Below are 17044 nucleotides of genomic sequence, written 5' to 3'. Positions count from 1 at the left end.
CATTCATAATCCAAGTCAAATAGCTTGCTTAAGATCTACATCATCGACTGGGGATGTGCTGCCATTTTGAGTCCCTGCAGTTAATGGAGGGCAAGGAGAAAAAAAGGAAGTACTTTAACCTGGCTTTAATTTTAAACGTTGTTGCTGTTGAGAAAGAGGGAGTCCGATTTCTAGCCATCCCTCCTGCCCCCGAGGCCAGCACATTCATCCTTTCGCGGTTTCTTCAGTGGTGAGAGGAGCGGATCTGGGATAAAACGGCGAGAGCAGCGGTGGTGGCGGCACAATAAAGAGAGGGACAGCATGAACAGTGAGAGCAACAGTGAGAGGAGCGGACCTGGGATAAAACGGCGAGAGCAGCGGCAGTGGCGATATAAAGAGAGGGACAGCATGAACAGTGAGAGGAGCGGACCTGGGATAAAATGGCGAGAGCAGCGGCAGTGGCGATATAAAGAGAGGGACAGCACGAACAGTGAGAGGAGCGGCTCTGGGATAAAACGGCGAGAGCAGCGGCAGTGGCGATATAAAGAGAGGGACAGCACGAACAGTGAGAGGAGCGGTGAGAGGAGCGGACCTGGGATAAAACGGCGAGAGCAGCGGCAGTGGCGATATAAAGAGAGGGACAGCATGAACAGTGAGAGGAGCGGCTCTGGGATAAAATGGCGAGAGCAGCGGCAGTGGCGATATAAAGAGAGGGACAGTGAGAGGAGCGGCTCTGGGATAAAATGGCGAGAGCAGCGGCAGTGGCGATATAAAGAGAGGGACAGCACGAACAGTGAGAGGAGCGGCTCTGGGATAAAACGGCGAGAGCAGCGGCAGTGGCGATATAAAGAGAGGGACAGCACGAACAGTGAGAGGAGCGGACCTGGGATAAAATGGCGAGAGCAGCGGCAGTGGCGATATAAAGAGAGGGACAGCACGAGGAACCTTCAAAACAAAACAAAACAAAAATCAGGGAGTGCATCATAGGGTAGCAGGTAGGTGATTGGTTGGTGAGTATTACAGTTTTTTTTAGCCTCTAAGCTAGGAAAGTGGGTTAAACTCAGAGCTAGGAAACTGTAACTTGCTATTATTTTACTTTATTGAATTAGTAACTTAAACTAGATAACATAATTAATTAATGAAACGAAAATAATTGATTAAAAAAATGATAATTAATTAACCAATCAAATAAATAAAGAAGGTTAGATAGACATGGCAGGGCAGGTGCTGTGTGCTGTAACTGCAGCATGTGGGAGTTTGTGGAGACCAGTGCGATCCCGAGCAACCATATCTGTGGTAAGTGTCTGCAGCTCGAGGAACTTTGGCTCAGAGTTGTTGAGCTGGAGTCTGAGTTGCAGGCATTACGGGGCATCAGGGAGGGGGAGAGTTACCTGGACACTTTGTTCCAGGAAGCAGTCACAGCCCTTAAGTAAAGTAGTACTTTACAGTTCGTCAGTGGTCAGGGACAGGAGGGTGTGACCGCGAGTCAGGAAGGTATGGGGACCCAGGATGTAGTGATGGAGGATCCTCAGCCCTTGACTTTGACCAACAGGTATGAGATACTTGCTACCTGTGGGAATGAGAACAAGGACTGCAGGATGGATGAGCAAACTGACCATGGCACCATGGTGCAGAAGGCCATTCAAGTGAGGGAGTGAAAAGGAACGTGGTAGTGGTAGGGTACAGTATAGTCAGATGGATAGATACTGTTCTCTGCAGCTGCGACTGGCAGTTCCACAGGTTGTGTTGCCTGCCTGCTCGCGGCTGGAGAAGAACTTGGAGTGGGAGGGGGAGGATCCAGTTGTCATGGTCCATGTAGGAACCAACGACATAGGTAGAACTAGGAATGAGGTTCTGCTGAGAGAGATTGAAGAGCTAGAGTCGAAATTAAAATGCAGAACCTCACAGGTAATAATCTCTGGATTGTTACCTGAGCCACGTGCAAATTGGCATAGGGACATTAGAAGGTTAAATGCGTGGCTCAAAGAGTGGTGTGGGAGGCAGGGGTTTCAATTCATCGGGCACTGGCACTAGTAGTGGGGAAAGAGGGAGCTGTTCCGTGAGGATGGGTTCCATTTAAACCGGACTGGGACCAGTGTCCTGGTGAATCGAATAACTAGGATGGTAGATAGGGCTTTAAACAAATGAAGGGGGTTGGGATGATTCAGCAAAGGGTAAATTCAAAAGCAGTAAGATAAATTTCAAAGCTGTAGAGCAGAGTAGTGATCTGGGTAAAGATAATCAGAGTGGGTCAGGAACGGACAGAAAGATTAATAAAGGTAACAGGGCATTAGTGACTAAAGTGATATCAGGGATAAATAGAAAAAAGTTAAAGCTAAAGGTATTATATCTGAATGCATGAAGCATTTGCAACAAAATAGATGAATTAATAGCGCAGATAGAAATAAATGGGTTTGATTTAAAAGCCATTACAGAGTCGTGGTTGCAGAGTGACCAAGGTTGGGAACTAAATATTCCAGGATACTTGACTTTTAGAAGAGACAGGCAGAATGGAAAAGGGGGACGGGTAGCCCTGATAATAAAGGAGGCACTAAAGACAGTAGAGAGAAAGGATCTTGGCTTAGAAAAACAAAATGTAGCATCAGTTTGGGTGGAGCTAAGAAACAACAAGGGGCAGAAAACACTAGTGGGAGTAGTCTATAGGCCCCCTAACAGTGGTTGTAGAGTCGGGCAGAGTATAAATAAGGAAATTAGAGATGCATGTAACAAGGGTAATACAATAATCATGGGGGACTCAAACTTTCATATAGACTGGGCAAACCAAATTTGCAGAAATAGTGCAGAGGAAGAGTTCATGGAATGCATTCAAGATAGTTTTCTAGATCAGTATATCAAGGAAGCTACGAGGGAATTGGCTATTTTAGATCTAGTACTGTGCAATGAGACAGGGCTAATTAATAACCTCCAGTAAAGGAGCATCTGGGGAGCAGTGATCATAATATGATAGAATTTTATGTTGAGTTTGAGAGTGATTTAGATAAGTCCAAAACTAGGGTCCTAAACCTGAACAAAGCAAACTATGTAGGTATGAGTGGCTAAGGTAGGTTGGAAAACTAGATTAAAAGATATGACTGTAGAAAAACAATGGCAAACATTTAAAGAAATAATTCATAATTCGCAACAAATATACATTCCCTTAAGGAATAAAAACACCATGGGAAAAAGGTCCAACATTGACTAACAAGAGAAATTAAAGATAGTATTAGATTAAAGGAAGAGGCTTATAATGTTGCCTAAAAGAGTAGTATGCCTGAGGATTGGGAGGATTTTAGAATTCAGCAAAGGAGGTCCAAGAAATTGATAAAGAAAGGGAAAATAGAATATGAGAGTAAACTAGCAAGAGACATAAAAACAGACAGTAAAAGCTTCTATAGAGATGTAAAAAGGAAAAGATTAGCAAAAGTAAATGTGGGTCCCTTACAGGCTGAGACAGGAGAAATTATAATGGGGAATAAGGAAATGGCAGAGAAATTAAACAAATACTTTGGCCGTGAATTCGCCGGTGCTCAGAGGGTGGGTTTGGAGGCGGGTCTGCTGTCAAAATAGCAAAGATTGACCGGGTAGGAAATCCATTGTCAACCCGTCTCCACGCGAGTCTCCCAGGTGTCGGGTCTGTCAGCGGACAACTGACCCGACACCAAGTGGTGGGGGATACAATTGAGCTAGTTAAATGGCTTGTTAAGAGCTAATTTAATACTATTTAGAGGCTTCCTTCCAATTTTATGTTCTCCCCCACGGGTTACCCGCGGCTCGGGGAACAGCCCAGCTCAACCTGGCATGATTTGAGTCTGCTCTGATGTTTCTGATAAGATGACAGCTGCAGAGGTGGTGTAAAGGATGCCATGTTGCAGATAGTCAGTTTCAGAGTGCAGAAACTGTTGATTACTTCATTTGTACTACATATAGAGATTTCTTTAGCTTGCAAGTGTTTAGAGGCAACTGTATGTCCAGTGCCACCTCACCTGCAGCTGCCATCTATTGCAGCAACATCGGTGCCCTTGAAAAAATCAGACCTTGTTCCTCTGAATCTTTCCACAATCAGCCCCAACACCAACATCACCAGGCACACCAACAACATCACCAAACTACTCCGCCATCACCTGATGCTGCACAGGACACAGGGCATCAGCCCCTGACAGCATTGCTGCCCGGGAGGCCAGCGATGGCATCACCATGGCCAGATTTACTTCACTTGACGCTGTAAACCCTGGCTGCCACATGATGCGCCAGGTTGACACCATCCCACACCAGCACTGTGAAGCATCCCTTTAATGTCCAAGCAATTCCATGCACACTCACCACTATAGCGGGGGGAGTGGGGTGGGGGAAGTTGTGTCTGAACATCCACTGGAACTCAGTAAGACACTTCTCAAGGTGCGCTCAGATCTGTCCAATAAGGGGCAATGTTGGAAAAATAGATTTCACTGTATGACAACACATTACCAGAAACTTCACATGGACATTGGCTAAACCTCTCAAGTGCCTACCCTTGTGTGTTGTTAGTTGGTATGCTGGCAGTAGGATGAGGGTGAGTGTGAGGGGTGGCTAGTGAGATGGGGAAGTAATAATGTAGATAGAGAGGGTTGGGTGGAGGTGCAAGGTAAGTTGGTGTGAGTAAGGATGTGCAGGAGAAGGGTATGGAAGGCAGAGTGATGGGGATGTGTTGAGTGGCACAGCAGGGTGAGTTTGAGTGTGGCTTTGCAGTAACGTTTCGTGATCCACTGAGATCATTGAACGGTTGGCGCCACTGCAGCCTGGTCCTCCTGATGAGATACCTGCTTTTGCTCTCCTGTGTAATGTGCTACCAGGTGTTGGTGTCCTGGGGAGGTCTCTTCCACCTTTAGAAGGGAAGAGAACCTCTCTGCATGCTGTGGGTCCCTCCGTAAGCATATGGAGGGAGTCATTTGAGAGCCTGGGTGCAAGTGTCCACCTTTGTGCAGTGCTTGTCAGTGTTTACAGCACCTCAATGCTGTCAAACTCAATGTGGCCGTGATCCCTTTAAGGAAACCGGCTGATAATGTATCATCTAATGACGTCATCAGATCCGCTTCCTGTTAATTGGCTGGGAAGCCCGCAAGGCGAGCTTAACAAGGCCAATCAAAGGAAAATCCCTTTGACAGAGCGGCTGCAGCCAGGATCATGACTGGAACCCGGGAACCAGCTCTCATGTACCATTCTGACACCAATGATAAAATCACGGCCTTTGTGTCTATCTTCACAGAAGATGCAAAAAACCTCCCACAAATAGTGAAGAACCAAGGGTCTAGCGAGAATGAGGAACTGAAAGAAATTAGTATTAGTAAAAAAATAGTACTGAAGAAATTAATGGGACTGAAAGCCGATAAATCCCCTGGACCTGATGGTCGACATCCTAGGGTTTTAAAAGAAGTGGCTATAGACGTAGTGGACGCATTGGTTGTCATCGTCCAAAATTCCATAGATTCTAGAACAGTTCTCATGGATTGGAAGGTAGCAAATGTAACCCCACTATTTAAGAAAGGGGTGAGAGAGAAAACGGGGAACTGCAGACCATTTAGCCTGATATCAGTAGTAGAGAAAATGCTAGAATCGAATATTAAGGACGTGGTAACAGGGCACTTAGAAAATAATAATAGGATTGGGCAGAGTCAACACGGATTTATGAAAGGAAAATCGTGTTTGACGAATCTGTTAAGAGTTTTTTGAGGTTGTAACTAGCAGAATGGATAAGAGGGAACCAGTGGATGTGGTCTATTTGGATTTTCAGAAGGCATTCGATAAGGTGCCACACAAGAGGTTATTAAACAAATTTAGGGCTAATGGAATTGGGGGTAATATACTAGCATGGATTGAAAATTTGTTAACGGAGAGAAAGCGGAGAGTAGGAGTAAACGGGACTTTTTCAGGTTGGCAGGCTGTAACTAATGGGGTACCGCAAGGATCAGTGCTTGGGCCTCAGCTATTCACAATCTATATCAATGATTTGGATGAGGAGACCAAATGTAATATATCCAAGTTTGCTGATGATACAAGGCTAGGAGAGAAAGTAAGTTGTGAGGAGGATGCAAAGAGGCTTCAAGGGGATATAGACAGGCTAAGTGAGTGGGCAAGAACATGGCAAATGGAATATAATGTGGAGAAATGTGAAGTTATCCACACGGGTAGGAAAAATAGAAAAGCAGAGTATTTTTAAATGGTGAGAGATTGGGACATGTTGGTGTTCAGAGGGACCTGGGTGTCCTTGTACAAGAATCACTGAAAGGTAACGTGCAGGTACAGCAAGCAATTCGGAAAGCAAATGGTATGTTGGCCTTTATTACAAGAGGATTTGAGTATGAGAAAATACATCTTACTGCAATTATATAGGGCCCTGCTGAGACCACACCTGGAGTATTGTGTACAGTTTTGGTCTCCTTACCTAAGGAGGTTTATACTTGCCATAGAGGGAGTGCAATGAAGGTTCACCAGACTGATTCCTGGGATGGGGGAATTGTCCTATGAGGAGAGATTGAATAGACTAGGCCTATATTCTCTCGAGTTTAGAAGAATGTAGGGGGTGGTGTGTGGGTCAGCTTTACCTCTGACTTGTGAACGGTTCGAATGACTCCCACTCCCTTGGTGCTAGACCTGGGACTTATTTGGAGGTTGTGACAAAAAGTGCAGCAGACAACTGAATTTTGGTGAAAGGAATAAGATCTTTATTGAGAAAGAAAATACACAATACAATAATCTTAACACTCTAAATTGGGGGAACACTTCGGAATATACGAGGGAAAATAACAATAGACAGAATACTACACCCCTCCCAATCCCACTTCACTAGCTAAGTTGGGCTCCAGAGGACCAGGGATAATGTTCACCAAAACGACTTTTTTTGGCAGTTGTAGAAGTTCGCGATTTCGGGGTTCTCTAGATGTGTCGGTTGGGGCCTGCCATACCCCGGGCGCGGTAGAGGACTTCACCTGCATGGCTGATCAGTCTTCACGAGTCCGCTGATGCGGTAGGGTGCATATTGGATCTATCAGGTAAGTACCCAATTTCTTTTGGTCAGAAGTAGGGTTTAGAGTCTTTTCAGTCAAATCTTACCCAGGGGTAAGTCTGGATAGATTGTAGAGTGGAAAAACTTGTGGATCTTCGGTTTTCTTCTGAGTTGGGTTTTGTTGGTCACGGTGGCCCAATATTACCCGGTTACTGGTAATATTTGGTTGTTTGTTTCGTGGGGCCCTGGTCTGCCGCGAGGTCTCCGACGGTGTGTTACTTCTACCAGAGGGAGCTTCTTCTTGGACTGAACTTGCTGACTTGGCTTGACATGAATGATGAAGCAAAACTCTTTTCTTCAACTCGTCTCCGCTCCTTGAACGCTCCTCTCACTCAACTGCTTGAACCGCTCGACCCGAACTGGACCCGCACTCCTTGAACCAAACTCTGGAACCACACTGCACATTTGTTGAACTTGTCTTCTTCTTCGAACTGAACTGCTCTGAACTGTAAAAACAGGCCCTCAATTATACTGTTTGAGGCCTGCTAATCTGTGCGCCAAATCAGTTCTGTCCCTTTGTTAGTTTTGGCAGGCTCGTTAACATTGATGGGTTCAAAATTGTTTAATATGTTTTGGGATGGTCCCATCTATCTTAATTGGTTTAAGATTGCATGAAGTGGTTTTGGGGTGGCCCCATCGATTCTTATTTGGTTTAAGTGATTGTTTAACCTCTTGCTTAATTGCAGTAACATTTGTCTTTTCCTGTGGGGCCCAAGGTTCTTTTGTTGGTTGGTGGCATGTTCTGCATTATGTATGCTTTGGATGGTTCTGTTCTGCATTATGTATACTTTTGATGGTTCTGTAATTTTGGGCGGGAACTGCTTTTCCGTAGGTCTATTGTCATTATGTAAAATGACTGAGACAGTCCAGATAGTCCCCAGACAGCTTGGCTAATGCCAATACTCAAAACTGTCCATTTACAGAGACCAATCCCAATTCCTTTGTTGCAGCCCCCTTTTATTCCACAGGCTCGAACATGCTTTTAAAATAAAACCCAAAATCCTGGGGTCCTTGATTTTTAAATCTCCCGATAGGCCCAATATTCTTATACCATTCTGACATGGTTTATTGACAGTCCAAAAATCCCTTCTTGGTTTTGGGGAATCTGTTGAATTTTGCAAATCTTACAAGAATGAGGGGTCATCTCATTGAAACATACAAAATTCTTACAGCGTTTGACAGGGAGATGCTGGGAGGATGTTTCCCCTGGCTGGGGAGTCTAGAAACAGGGATCATAGTCTCAGAAGAAGGGGTCAGCCATTCAGGACTGAGATGAGGAGAAATTTCTTCACTCAGAGGGTGGTGAATCTTTGGAATTCTCTACCCCAGAGGGCTGTGGAGGCTCAGTCATTGAGTATATTCAAGGCAGAGAGCGATAGATTTTTTCGATATTAAGTGAATCAAGGGATATGGGGCTAATGCAGGAAAGTGGAGATGAGGTAGAAGATCAGCCATGATCTTATTGAATGGTGGAGCAGGCTCGAGGGGTCGAATGGCCTACTCCTGCTCCTATTTCTTATGTTTTTATGTTCTTATATCTCCCAGTGCTTTGAAGACATGGATTATTCTCCATAATCTACTCTTCAATGAAAGAAAGTTGAGCTCTGTGAATTTCTCTTAATTGTTTTGAGTTCTGATTCTGAGTATCATACTTATAGTTGTTACTGTCCTCTGATCCCTCTCCATATTCATCAGTGTCCTTTCAAAGTTGAGTAACCAAACCTGCACGTGGGTAGTTTTACCTATGCCCACTGTGGGTGCATGGTGCCAGCAGCTAAGAGCGCATGTTGGCAATCTGGATGTGTGCCTTCTGCTATGGACGGAGATCCAACGGGTGAGGATCTGAAGCCCTCCTGTCAGCCCATCAGGATTGCAAACCAATCACAAGATAATTACGGAGCAGAGTAAGTGTAGACACTCTGAAAGACATGAGAGTAGCCTGAGATAGAGGTGAAGAGCCAAAAATATAACAGTAGGCATGCTGCAGTTGTACCATTCTCAATAAAAGTAAATTAAATAAAGCCATAATTTGCACATCCTGATTCAGATGAAGAATTCCAATGATGTTGGTGTATTTTTCTGTTTTTCTGACTTTATATCAACAAAGAAAAGGAAATTTTACATTTCTGGTGATGAGCTTGGCCATTTTCTTTTTCAGTGCGCCAATAGGAAAGTGTGGTCGACAGATATAAGAGCTGCTTTAGATATTGGTTTGATAGTTTGCCTTTTGGTTACCATTGCCAGATAAAATTAGGGTGATATGGAATTGTGTTTTCGACTGATGCTGTGTACTTAACATAAATCACCCATTCTAACATCTTTGACTCAATTTTCATCCAAAAATAATTGTTAAAAATGAAGTATCTTCTGCTTAGTTTAAAAAAAATCCAAAACCTTATTCAAATCACCTTACTATTTCCGGTCAATATAAAATGAATTACCTCAGTAAAAAAAAAATAGGGATTTTCTTTGAACTTCTATTTCTTAATAACTGCTATAACAGCAAGCAGGTGTTATCTCCTGAAAAGCTTTAAAACCAACAGATTGCTGTGTTTTGTTTTACTGTTGTAGACTGATAAATCTCTAACATAGAATGTTTTGAGAGTCCCTTTTAAACAAATGTTTCTAAGATGTTTTATCACTATTGGAAAGGTCAACTGCTCAATTGACAATAACCTTTCATGACTATCACATACATGTACCGATTATTCAGGAGGTAGAGGTTCACAATGATGATTTGGAGTGAAGGTCAAAATCTGAAATCAGGTTTAAGTTTTTCTCAATTTTAAATCAACAGTAGATTAAAACAATGGGCCGGGTATTCCGATCCCCTGTAGGGACATCGGAAATGCCGGTTTTAGGCATGCACTGCGCATGTGCTGGAAACTGGCATTTCCGATCTGTCAAGAAAGCTCTTGACAGATCCTCCAGCTGTGCTGGAACAGAGCCTCTGCAGGTGGAGAGTTCTGCTTTTTGGAGACCCTCCGCCCGCAGAAAACACTTACAATTCTTGTGCCTGGTAAAAGCAGGGGATAAGAGTTGAAAAAAGTTTTTAAAAAAATATTTCCACTGATTTATCATTTAAAAATACTTTAAAAAAGGTAAGTTTATTTTTAGCCCCGTAAAAAACTTTAATTATTTTTTTCAAAAATTTAAAGTTTTGTTTAAAATAGTTAATTTATTGGACTTTCAAGTCATTTTAAAAATGTGAATTAAAAAAAATATTTAAAGTTTTACTATGTTTTGGGGGTGATCTCCATTCATATATTTGACAGGCCTTCCTGTCAAATGTATGAAGGGAGAATCACTTCTTTGATTGGCTCCCCATGGCCCACGTGATCCCAGGGACGCTGCGAACTACCTGCACCCCTGGGATACATGGGCCCTGCACCGGCAGTTTGAGAGGCCCAGCAGCGGAATTGTGTGCCTCCTGGGAGCCCTCAGGTAAGGGCGCAGATTTTTCAAGATCGCAGCCCTCCGCCCGTGGGAGGCCTGCGATCGGAATATCTGGGCCATTATCTGAGCTATGAGCAGAGTGTTTGGAATATTGGCTCACATTTGGAGAGTTTACAACTTCAACCTGACTGGCTCAACAGATTCATAGTCAAGGCAAAGGGCTAAAAATTCATTTGCGAAAATGGCGTCTGGGCCGCATGCGCACACTTCTTCTGTGGGCCGCGCTGGACGCCATCTTGGTGATGGTATTAGCGTCAGCGCTGGGATTGTGCGCCAGAAGTATGTAGAGTAGGCGGATTGTGACATCAATCAGCATGTAACGCTGATTTAATGCCAGTGCTGCCATTTTTCTCCTCAATGCTGGAGCAAACACCCTGTGTTAAATTGCACAGCTCAACAGCAGCAAGGACCCCCGACCAGCGATATGTAAAGGGATCATCAACCACACTCAGGTGAGTTGCTGATTAATTTCTACTGGCTCTGTGTAAGTTTGTGGAAGTGTCTGCAGCTTTCCAGAGTTGTTTAAAGTTGGTGAGGTGACAGGGGGTGGTGTTGCAAGTGGAGAAGGCCTTGCTTCTGACTTCAAGGATTCAGGTCAGTCCACTTGCTCCCAGTCATGGGTGCTCTAGTTGTCATTCCCCTTGGCCTGCAGCATGACAGGGAGAAGGAGCAGAGGCAGCAAAGAAGAGGACAAGCTGCTCACAGGAGGAGGAGGAGGAGGGGGAGAAGGGCTGTCAGCAGGAGGCCTTACCCACCTAGGATCTTCCGAGAGCAATTCTCTTACCTCAGCCTGAGCCAGGAGCAGTGTGTGAGGCGTCTGTGTTTTATGAAGGAGGTGCTCACAGAACTCTGCCACCTCTTGCAACCAGACCTGCAGCCTCACACCAGGGCAAGGACAGTGCTGCCAGTGGCTGTGAAGGTGACCGTGGCCCTGAATTTCTTTGCGTCGGGATCCTTCCAGGCTGGAGCAGGTGGCATCTGCAACATCTCCCAGTTTGCCATCCACTGCTGCATAAGAGAGGTGATAGACGCTTTTTATGCCAGAAGAGGGGAGTTCATTGTCTTCTCTCTGACCAGAGAGAAGCAGGCAAAGCGTACACGTGTCTTTGCCAGGACAGCGGGCTTCCCTGTGGTACAGGTTGCCATCGCTGTTGTTTTGCTAATACTCTGAAGCAATAGTGGCAGAATTTCCTATGTATTTGCACCTGGAGTAATTGGGGGGTAATTGGAAATACCCAGCAGAAAAGATTGAGCAAACCCAGGTGCAAGTGTGTTACGCATACAATTACGCTACGCTCAAATTTCCTCAATCTTTTACGCCGATCTATCGATCCTTGTGTCCACACGTAGCTTGGCTCATTATAATGGCTCCGTCCCCATGCTGAGGAGAAAATTTCCTTCAGTTACACTGGTTCAAAATAATTGTGCAATGTGAAGCCCAGAATTTTAGGCGCAGCAGGAAACAGTAATTTTTCTGGTGTTTTATTGTGATATTACTTTCAGCAATTTTGATTTTTATTTATCTGCTCTGAGACTGCTCTGTGTTTTCTGTTTCTTTGAATGCATTTTTATAGCATCAGTACGTCACATCAAAAATTCAAATGCTTCCCTGATTGCAGATTCTTAAACATGCTGTGCCTGATGTGCATAAATGATGGTTAGAGGCCTTGAAACTTCAATAATCACACTCAAAGAAGTTTTAGAACTTGGCCTGTTTCTTAGCCTCTCCTTTAATATTGCGGCCAATGGTTGTGTGATGGTGCTGAGAGAAGGGTGTTGTCTATGAAGGGCAGCTAACCAGGGTTAAAAAGTGGAGATCTTGGGATGCATGACTGTTGGGCATCAAGGAATATTTTTGCAGAACGTTACCCCAGGTGTTGAGGTCCCCAGCATCACAGATGCCAGTCTTCAGCTCATTCAATTCACTCCACGTGATGTCAAGAAACGGCTGAAGACACTGGATACTGCAAAGGCTATGGGCCCTGACAACATTCCAGCAATAGTACTGAAGACTTGTGCTCCAGAACTAGCTGCGCCCCTAGCCAAGCTGTTCCAGTACAGCTACAACACTGGCATCTACCCGGCAATGTGGAAAATTGCCCAAGTATGTCCTGTCTACAAAAAGCAGGACAAATGCGACCCGGCCAATTACCGTCCCATCAGTCTACTCTCAATCATCAGCAAAGTGATGGAAGGTGTATTCGACAGTGCTATCAAGCGGCACTTACTCAGCAATAACCTGCTAACTGACGCCCAGTTTGGGTTCCGCCAGGGCCACTCAGCTCCTGACCTCATTACAGCCTTGGTCCAAACATGGACAAAAGAGCTGAACTCAAGAGGTGAGGTGAGAGTGACTGCCCTTGACATAAAGGCAGCATTTGATCGAGTGTGGCATCAAGGAGCCCTAGCAAAACTGAAGTCAATGGGAATCAAGGGGAAAACTCTCCATTGGTTGGAATCATACCTTGCACAAAGGAAGTTGGCTGTGGTTGTTGGAGGTCATTCATCTCAATCACATGACATCACTGCAGGAGTTCCTCAGGGCAGTGTCCTAGGCCCAACCATCTTCAGCTGTTTCATCAATGACCTTCCCTCCATCATACGGTCAGAAGTGAGTGGGGATGTTCGCTGATGATTGCACACTGTTCAGCACCATTCGAGACTCGTCAGACACTGACGCAGTCCGTGTCCATATGCAGCAAGACCTGGACAACATTCAGACTTGGGCTGACAAGTGGCAAGTAACATTCGCACCATACAAGTGCCAGGCAATGACCATCTCCAACAAGCGAGACTCTAACCATCTCCCCTTGACATTCAATGGCATTACCATCGCTGAATCCCCCACTATCAACATCCTGGGGGTTACCATTGATCAGAAACTGAACTGGACCAGCCATATAAATACTGTGGCTACAAGAGCAGGCCAGAGGCTGGGAATTCTGCAGCGAGTGTCTCGCCTCCTGACTCCCCAAAGCCTTTCCACCATCTACAAGGCACAAGTCAGGAGTGTGATGGAATACTCTCCACTTGCCTGGATGAGTGCAGCTCCCACAACACTCAAGAAGCTCGACACCATTCAGGATAAAGCAGCCCGCTTGATTGGCACTCCATCCACCACCTTCAACATTCACTCCCTCCACCACCGGCGCACTGTGGCTGCAGTGTGTACCATCTACAAGATGCACTGCAGCAACTCGCCAAAGCTCCTTCAACAGCAACTTCCAAACCTGCGACCTCTACCACTTAGAAGGACAAGGGCAGCAGACGCATGGGAACATCACCACCTACAAGTTCCCCTCCAAGCCACACACCATCCTGACTTGGACCTGTATCGCCGTTCCTTCACTGTCGCTGGGCCAAAATCCTGGAACTCCCTTCCTAACAGCATTGTGGGTGTACCTACACCATATGGACTGCAGCGGTTCAAGAAGGCGGCTCACCACCATCTTCTCAAGGGCAATTAGGGATGGGCACTAAATGCAGGCCTAGCCAGCCAGCGACGCCCACATCCCATCAATGAATAAAAAAAAAATTAATGTTCATGTACATGGTCTGTGGTAAACTTGAACTTGATTTGTAAAAATGATCTGTTTCTTCTTCCATGTTTTCTTATCTCCTTATTATAGTCAGGAGTCAGCGTGGCTCAGTTAGCAGTGCTCTCACCTCTGAGTCTGAAGTTCGTGGGTTCAAGCCCCCCTGCAAAGGCTTGAGCTCATAACCAAGGCTAACTTTTCAGTGCAGTACTGAGTGAGTGCTGCACTGTCGGAGGTGCCATCTTTCAATTAAATGTTAAACTGAGGCCTGATCTGCCCTCTCAGCTGGATGTAAAGATCTTATGGTACTATTTCGAAGAAGAACAGGGAAGTTCTCCCTGGTGTCCTGGCCAGTATTGATCCCTCGACCAACATCACTAAAAAATGTACATATAGAAATCATAGAATCATACAGCATAGAAGGAGATCATTCGGCCCTTCGTGCCTGTGCCGGCTGTTTGAAAGAACTGTCCAGTTAGTCCCGCTTCCCTGCTCTTGCTTCAGAACCCTGCAATGCTCTTCCCTTCAAGTATGCATCTAATTTATTGAAAGTTATTATTGAATCTGCTTCCACCACCCTTTCAGGCAGTGCTTTCCAGATCATAACAACTCACGACAATTTATGAACTAGATGGGGTGCTGGAGAACATATGATCGAGTACGCAGCAACAAGAATGTGGAGACATAATAAGGATTTTCCTTGGGCCTCTCAGTTACACACATTACTGTTTGAACCTTAAAGGGTCACCACTGTGCACCTGAAGCTAGTGACTAAATTCTTCATGAGCAAAAATGTTATCATTATTAAAACATTCCTGCACACTTGTAATAAACCAAGCAGAGCAGGCATGATTTGCCCATGCGATGGGAGTGTGTATCTTACAGTTAATGTATCACTCAGTTAATGGAGACATTTATTCTTGCATGAAAGTGCTTTTTATATTGATCCAATGCAGGGCACCTGAATTTCAAACTGAACTATCCTCCTCTCATTTGATATTGTCCGGGGAAACTGATTGTTATGAAAGAAAAAAAGCTGATATAAAATTGACAAAAGTATTACGAATCTAACTGTGATACTAAGCTTTTAATTTCTGCTCTTAAATTAATTGTGATACTGTCTTTTAAAGGGCCCTTTTGTGAGGAGATGGTGGGGTCCTGTGATTTGCTGCCGTGTCTCAATGGAGGAGTGTGTCAGAACACAATGCCAGGATATGCCTGCGATTGTCCAGCTGGGTTCATTGGACACAACTGTGAGACCAATGTGGATGAGTGCTCTTCAGAGCCTTGCTTGAATGGTGGCTCTTGCCTTGATGGAATAAACGTAAGTGTGGTTCATCTTGCAAGGGGGAAAAAATAGAAATGATAACTCGGGATTAAATTCTTTAAATTAATCACAGGCCACTTGAGCCTTTGACACTTCCAGAGTATCCTGACCAGCCTTCCATCCCCCAACCTCCATCAACTTCAGCTCATCCAAAACTCTGCAGCCTGTATTCTATACTGCACCAAGTCCCACTCACCCATCGCCCCTGTCCTCATAGAATCATATAGCACAGCAGAAGGCCATTTGGCTCATCGTGCCTGTGAAAGAGCTATCCAATTAGTCCCATTCCCCTATTCTTTCCCCATAGCCTTGCGAATATTTCCTTTTTGTACTTGCTGACCTACATTGGCTCCTGATCACCCAAAGCCTCCAATTTAAAATTCTAATTTTCATGTTTAAATCCCTTCAAAGCCTCACCCTGCCCCATCTTTGTAACCTCCTCCATTCCTACAACTCCCCAGAACTCTGCATTCCTCTAACTCTGGCCTCTTCTACATCCCCTCCCCCCTTCGGCAAGCAACTGGAGGCCATGCCTTAAGCCTTCTCGGTCCTATTCTCTGGAGCTTCCTCCCTAAACCTTCCTACCTCGCCAACTCACTCTTCCTTTAAGACCCTGCTTAAAGCCCACTTCCTTGACCCTTCCTAATATTTCGTCCTTTGGCTCGGCATCCAGTTTTGTTTGATTATGCCTCTGTGAAGCGCATTTGGACGTTAAAAACACTATATAAATGCAAATTGTTGTTTTTGGCTAAGAGCTGTTTACTTTTAAGGCTATTTCCAGCTCCTATAAAATATAAAATGATGTCCAGCTAATGATAGAGCAGAATAAGTGATTTCCGATTAACAAACAAGTATTGCAATCAATGTGAAGTTGTTAACTGTATTTCTTTGTGTGAATTCTAATACTCATTAACATCAGGACTACCAGTGCGGGAGAATGGAACATGTCAGACTTTCAGGAATTTAGTTTACCCAAGCACAAATCATTCAAGAGCCTCGCAGCCAGTACAAAAGAGAGGACGTTTCATTTGTCAGCCTAGGTTACAAGCCAACACAAGAGAAATAAAGTTGTATCTTGTCAGTCAGGGCTGAATTCAAACCAAGACGCCAAAAATAAAAGGACAGACCCTCACTGGTGCATTTTCTTTCAATATCACAGCAGTTTCAAAAGAAATAATGGCCCAGAAATTCGGGTCCCAACGCGTGAGTACGCATTGGGTACTCACGCGTAGGCCCAACGAAAGTGCCGGTTTCATGCATGCACTGCGCATGCGCGGGAAACCGGCACTTCCGTTACCCTGAAAGAAGGGGTTGACAGGTGGAACGCGTGCGCCAGAGAAGCAGTGCGTGCGCATCGAACTTATGTTTTTTTTGCAGGTTTCTCCGGGAGGGTAATTCTCCAGCAGTTACACTTTTTAAAAGCAGGCGCTAGGCCTGCTTTTAACAAGGTAAGTGGTGAATTAATTAAAATTAAAACATTTTTTCCACAGGTTTATTATTTTTAAATACTTTAAAGAAAGGTAAGTTTATTTTTAGCCCAGTTAGAAAATGTAATTATTTTTTTCAAAAATTTAAATTATTGTTTAAAATAGTTATTTCATGTAATTTATAGTTATTTTAAAAATGTGATTTTTAAAATAAATTTATTTGAAGTTTTAGTGATGTTTTGGGACTTATAGTATTTATAGGTTTGACAGCTCTTCCTGT

General features: G+C 44.4%; 1 protein-coding gene across 11 annotated transcripts in view; it reads left to right on the top strand.

The window, feature by feature from the left end:
- Positions 1-17044, top strand: part of LOC147112361 (protein eyes shut homolog) — a 2879641-nt gene that overhangs the window by 1246241 nt on the left and 1616356 nt on the right. For all 11 annotated transcript variants that reach the window (XM_085996555.1, XM_085996552.1, XM_085996547.1 and 8 more), the window contains one exon: positions 15141-15334. In XM_085996555.1, coding sequence (XP_085852681.1) covers positions 15141-15334 — 194 coding nt within the window. The remainder of the gene's footprint in view (positions 1-15140; positions 15335-17044) is intronic.

This window comes from Somniosus microcephalus, chromosome 9 (assembly GCF_052327205.1).
Source record: "Somniosus microcephalus isolate GS21.2 chromosome 9, FLI_Smic_1.0, whole genome shotgun sequence".
Lineage (NCBI taxonomy): Eukaryota > Metazoa > Chordata > Chondrichthyes > Squaliformes > Somniosidae > Somniosus > Somniosus microcephalus.
This window is presented reverse-complemented; position numbering and strand designations above follow the sequence as displayed.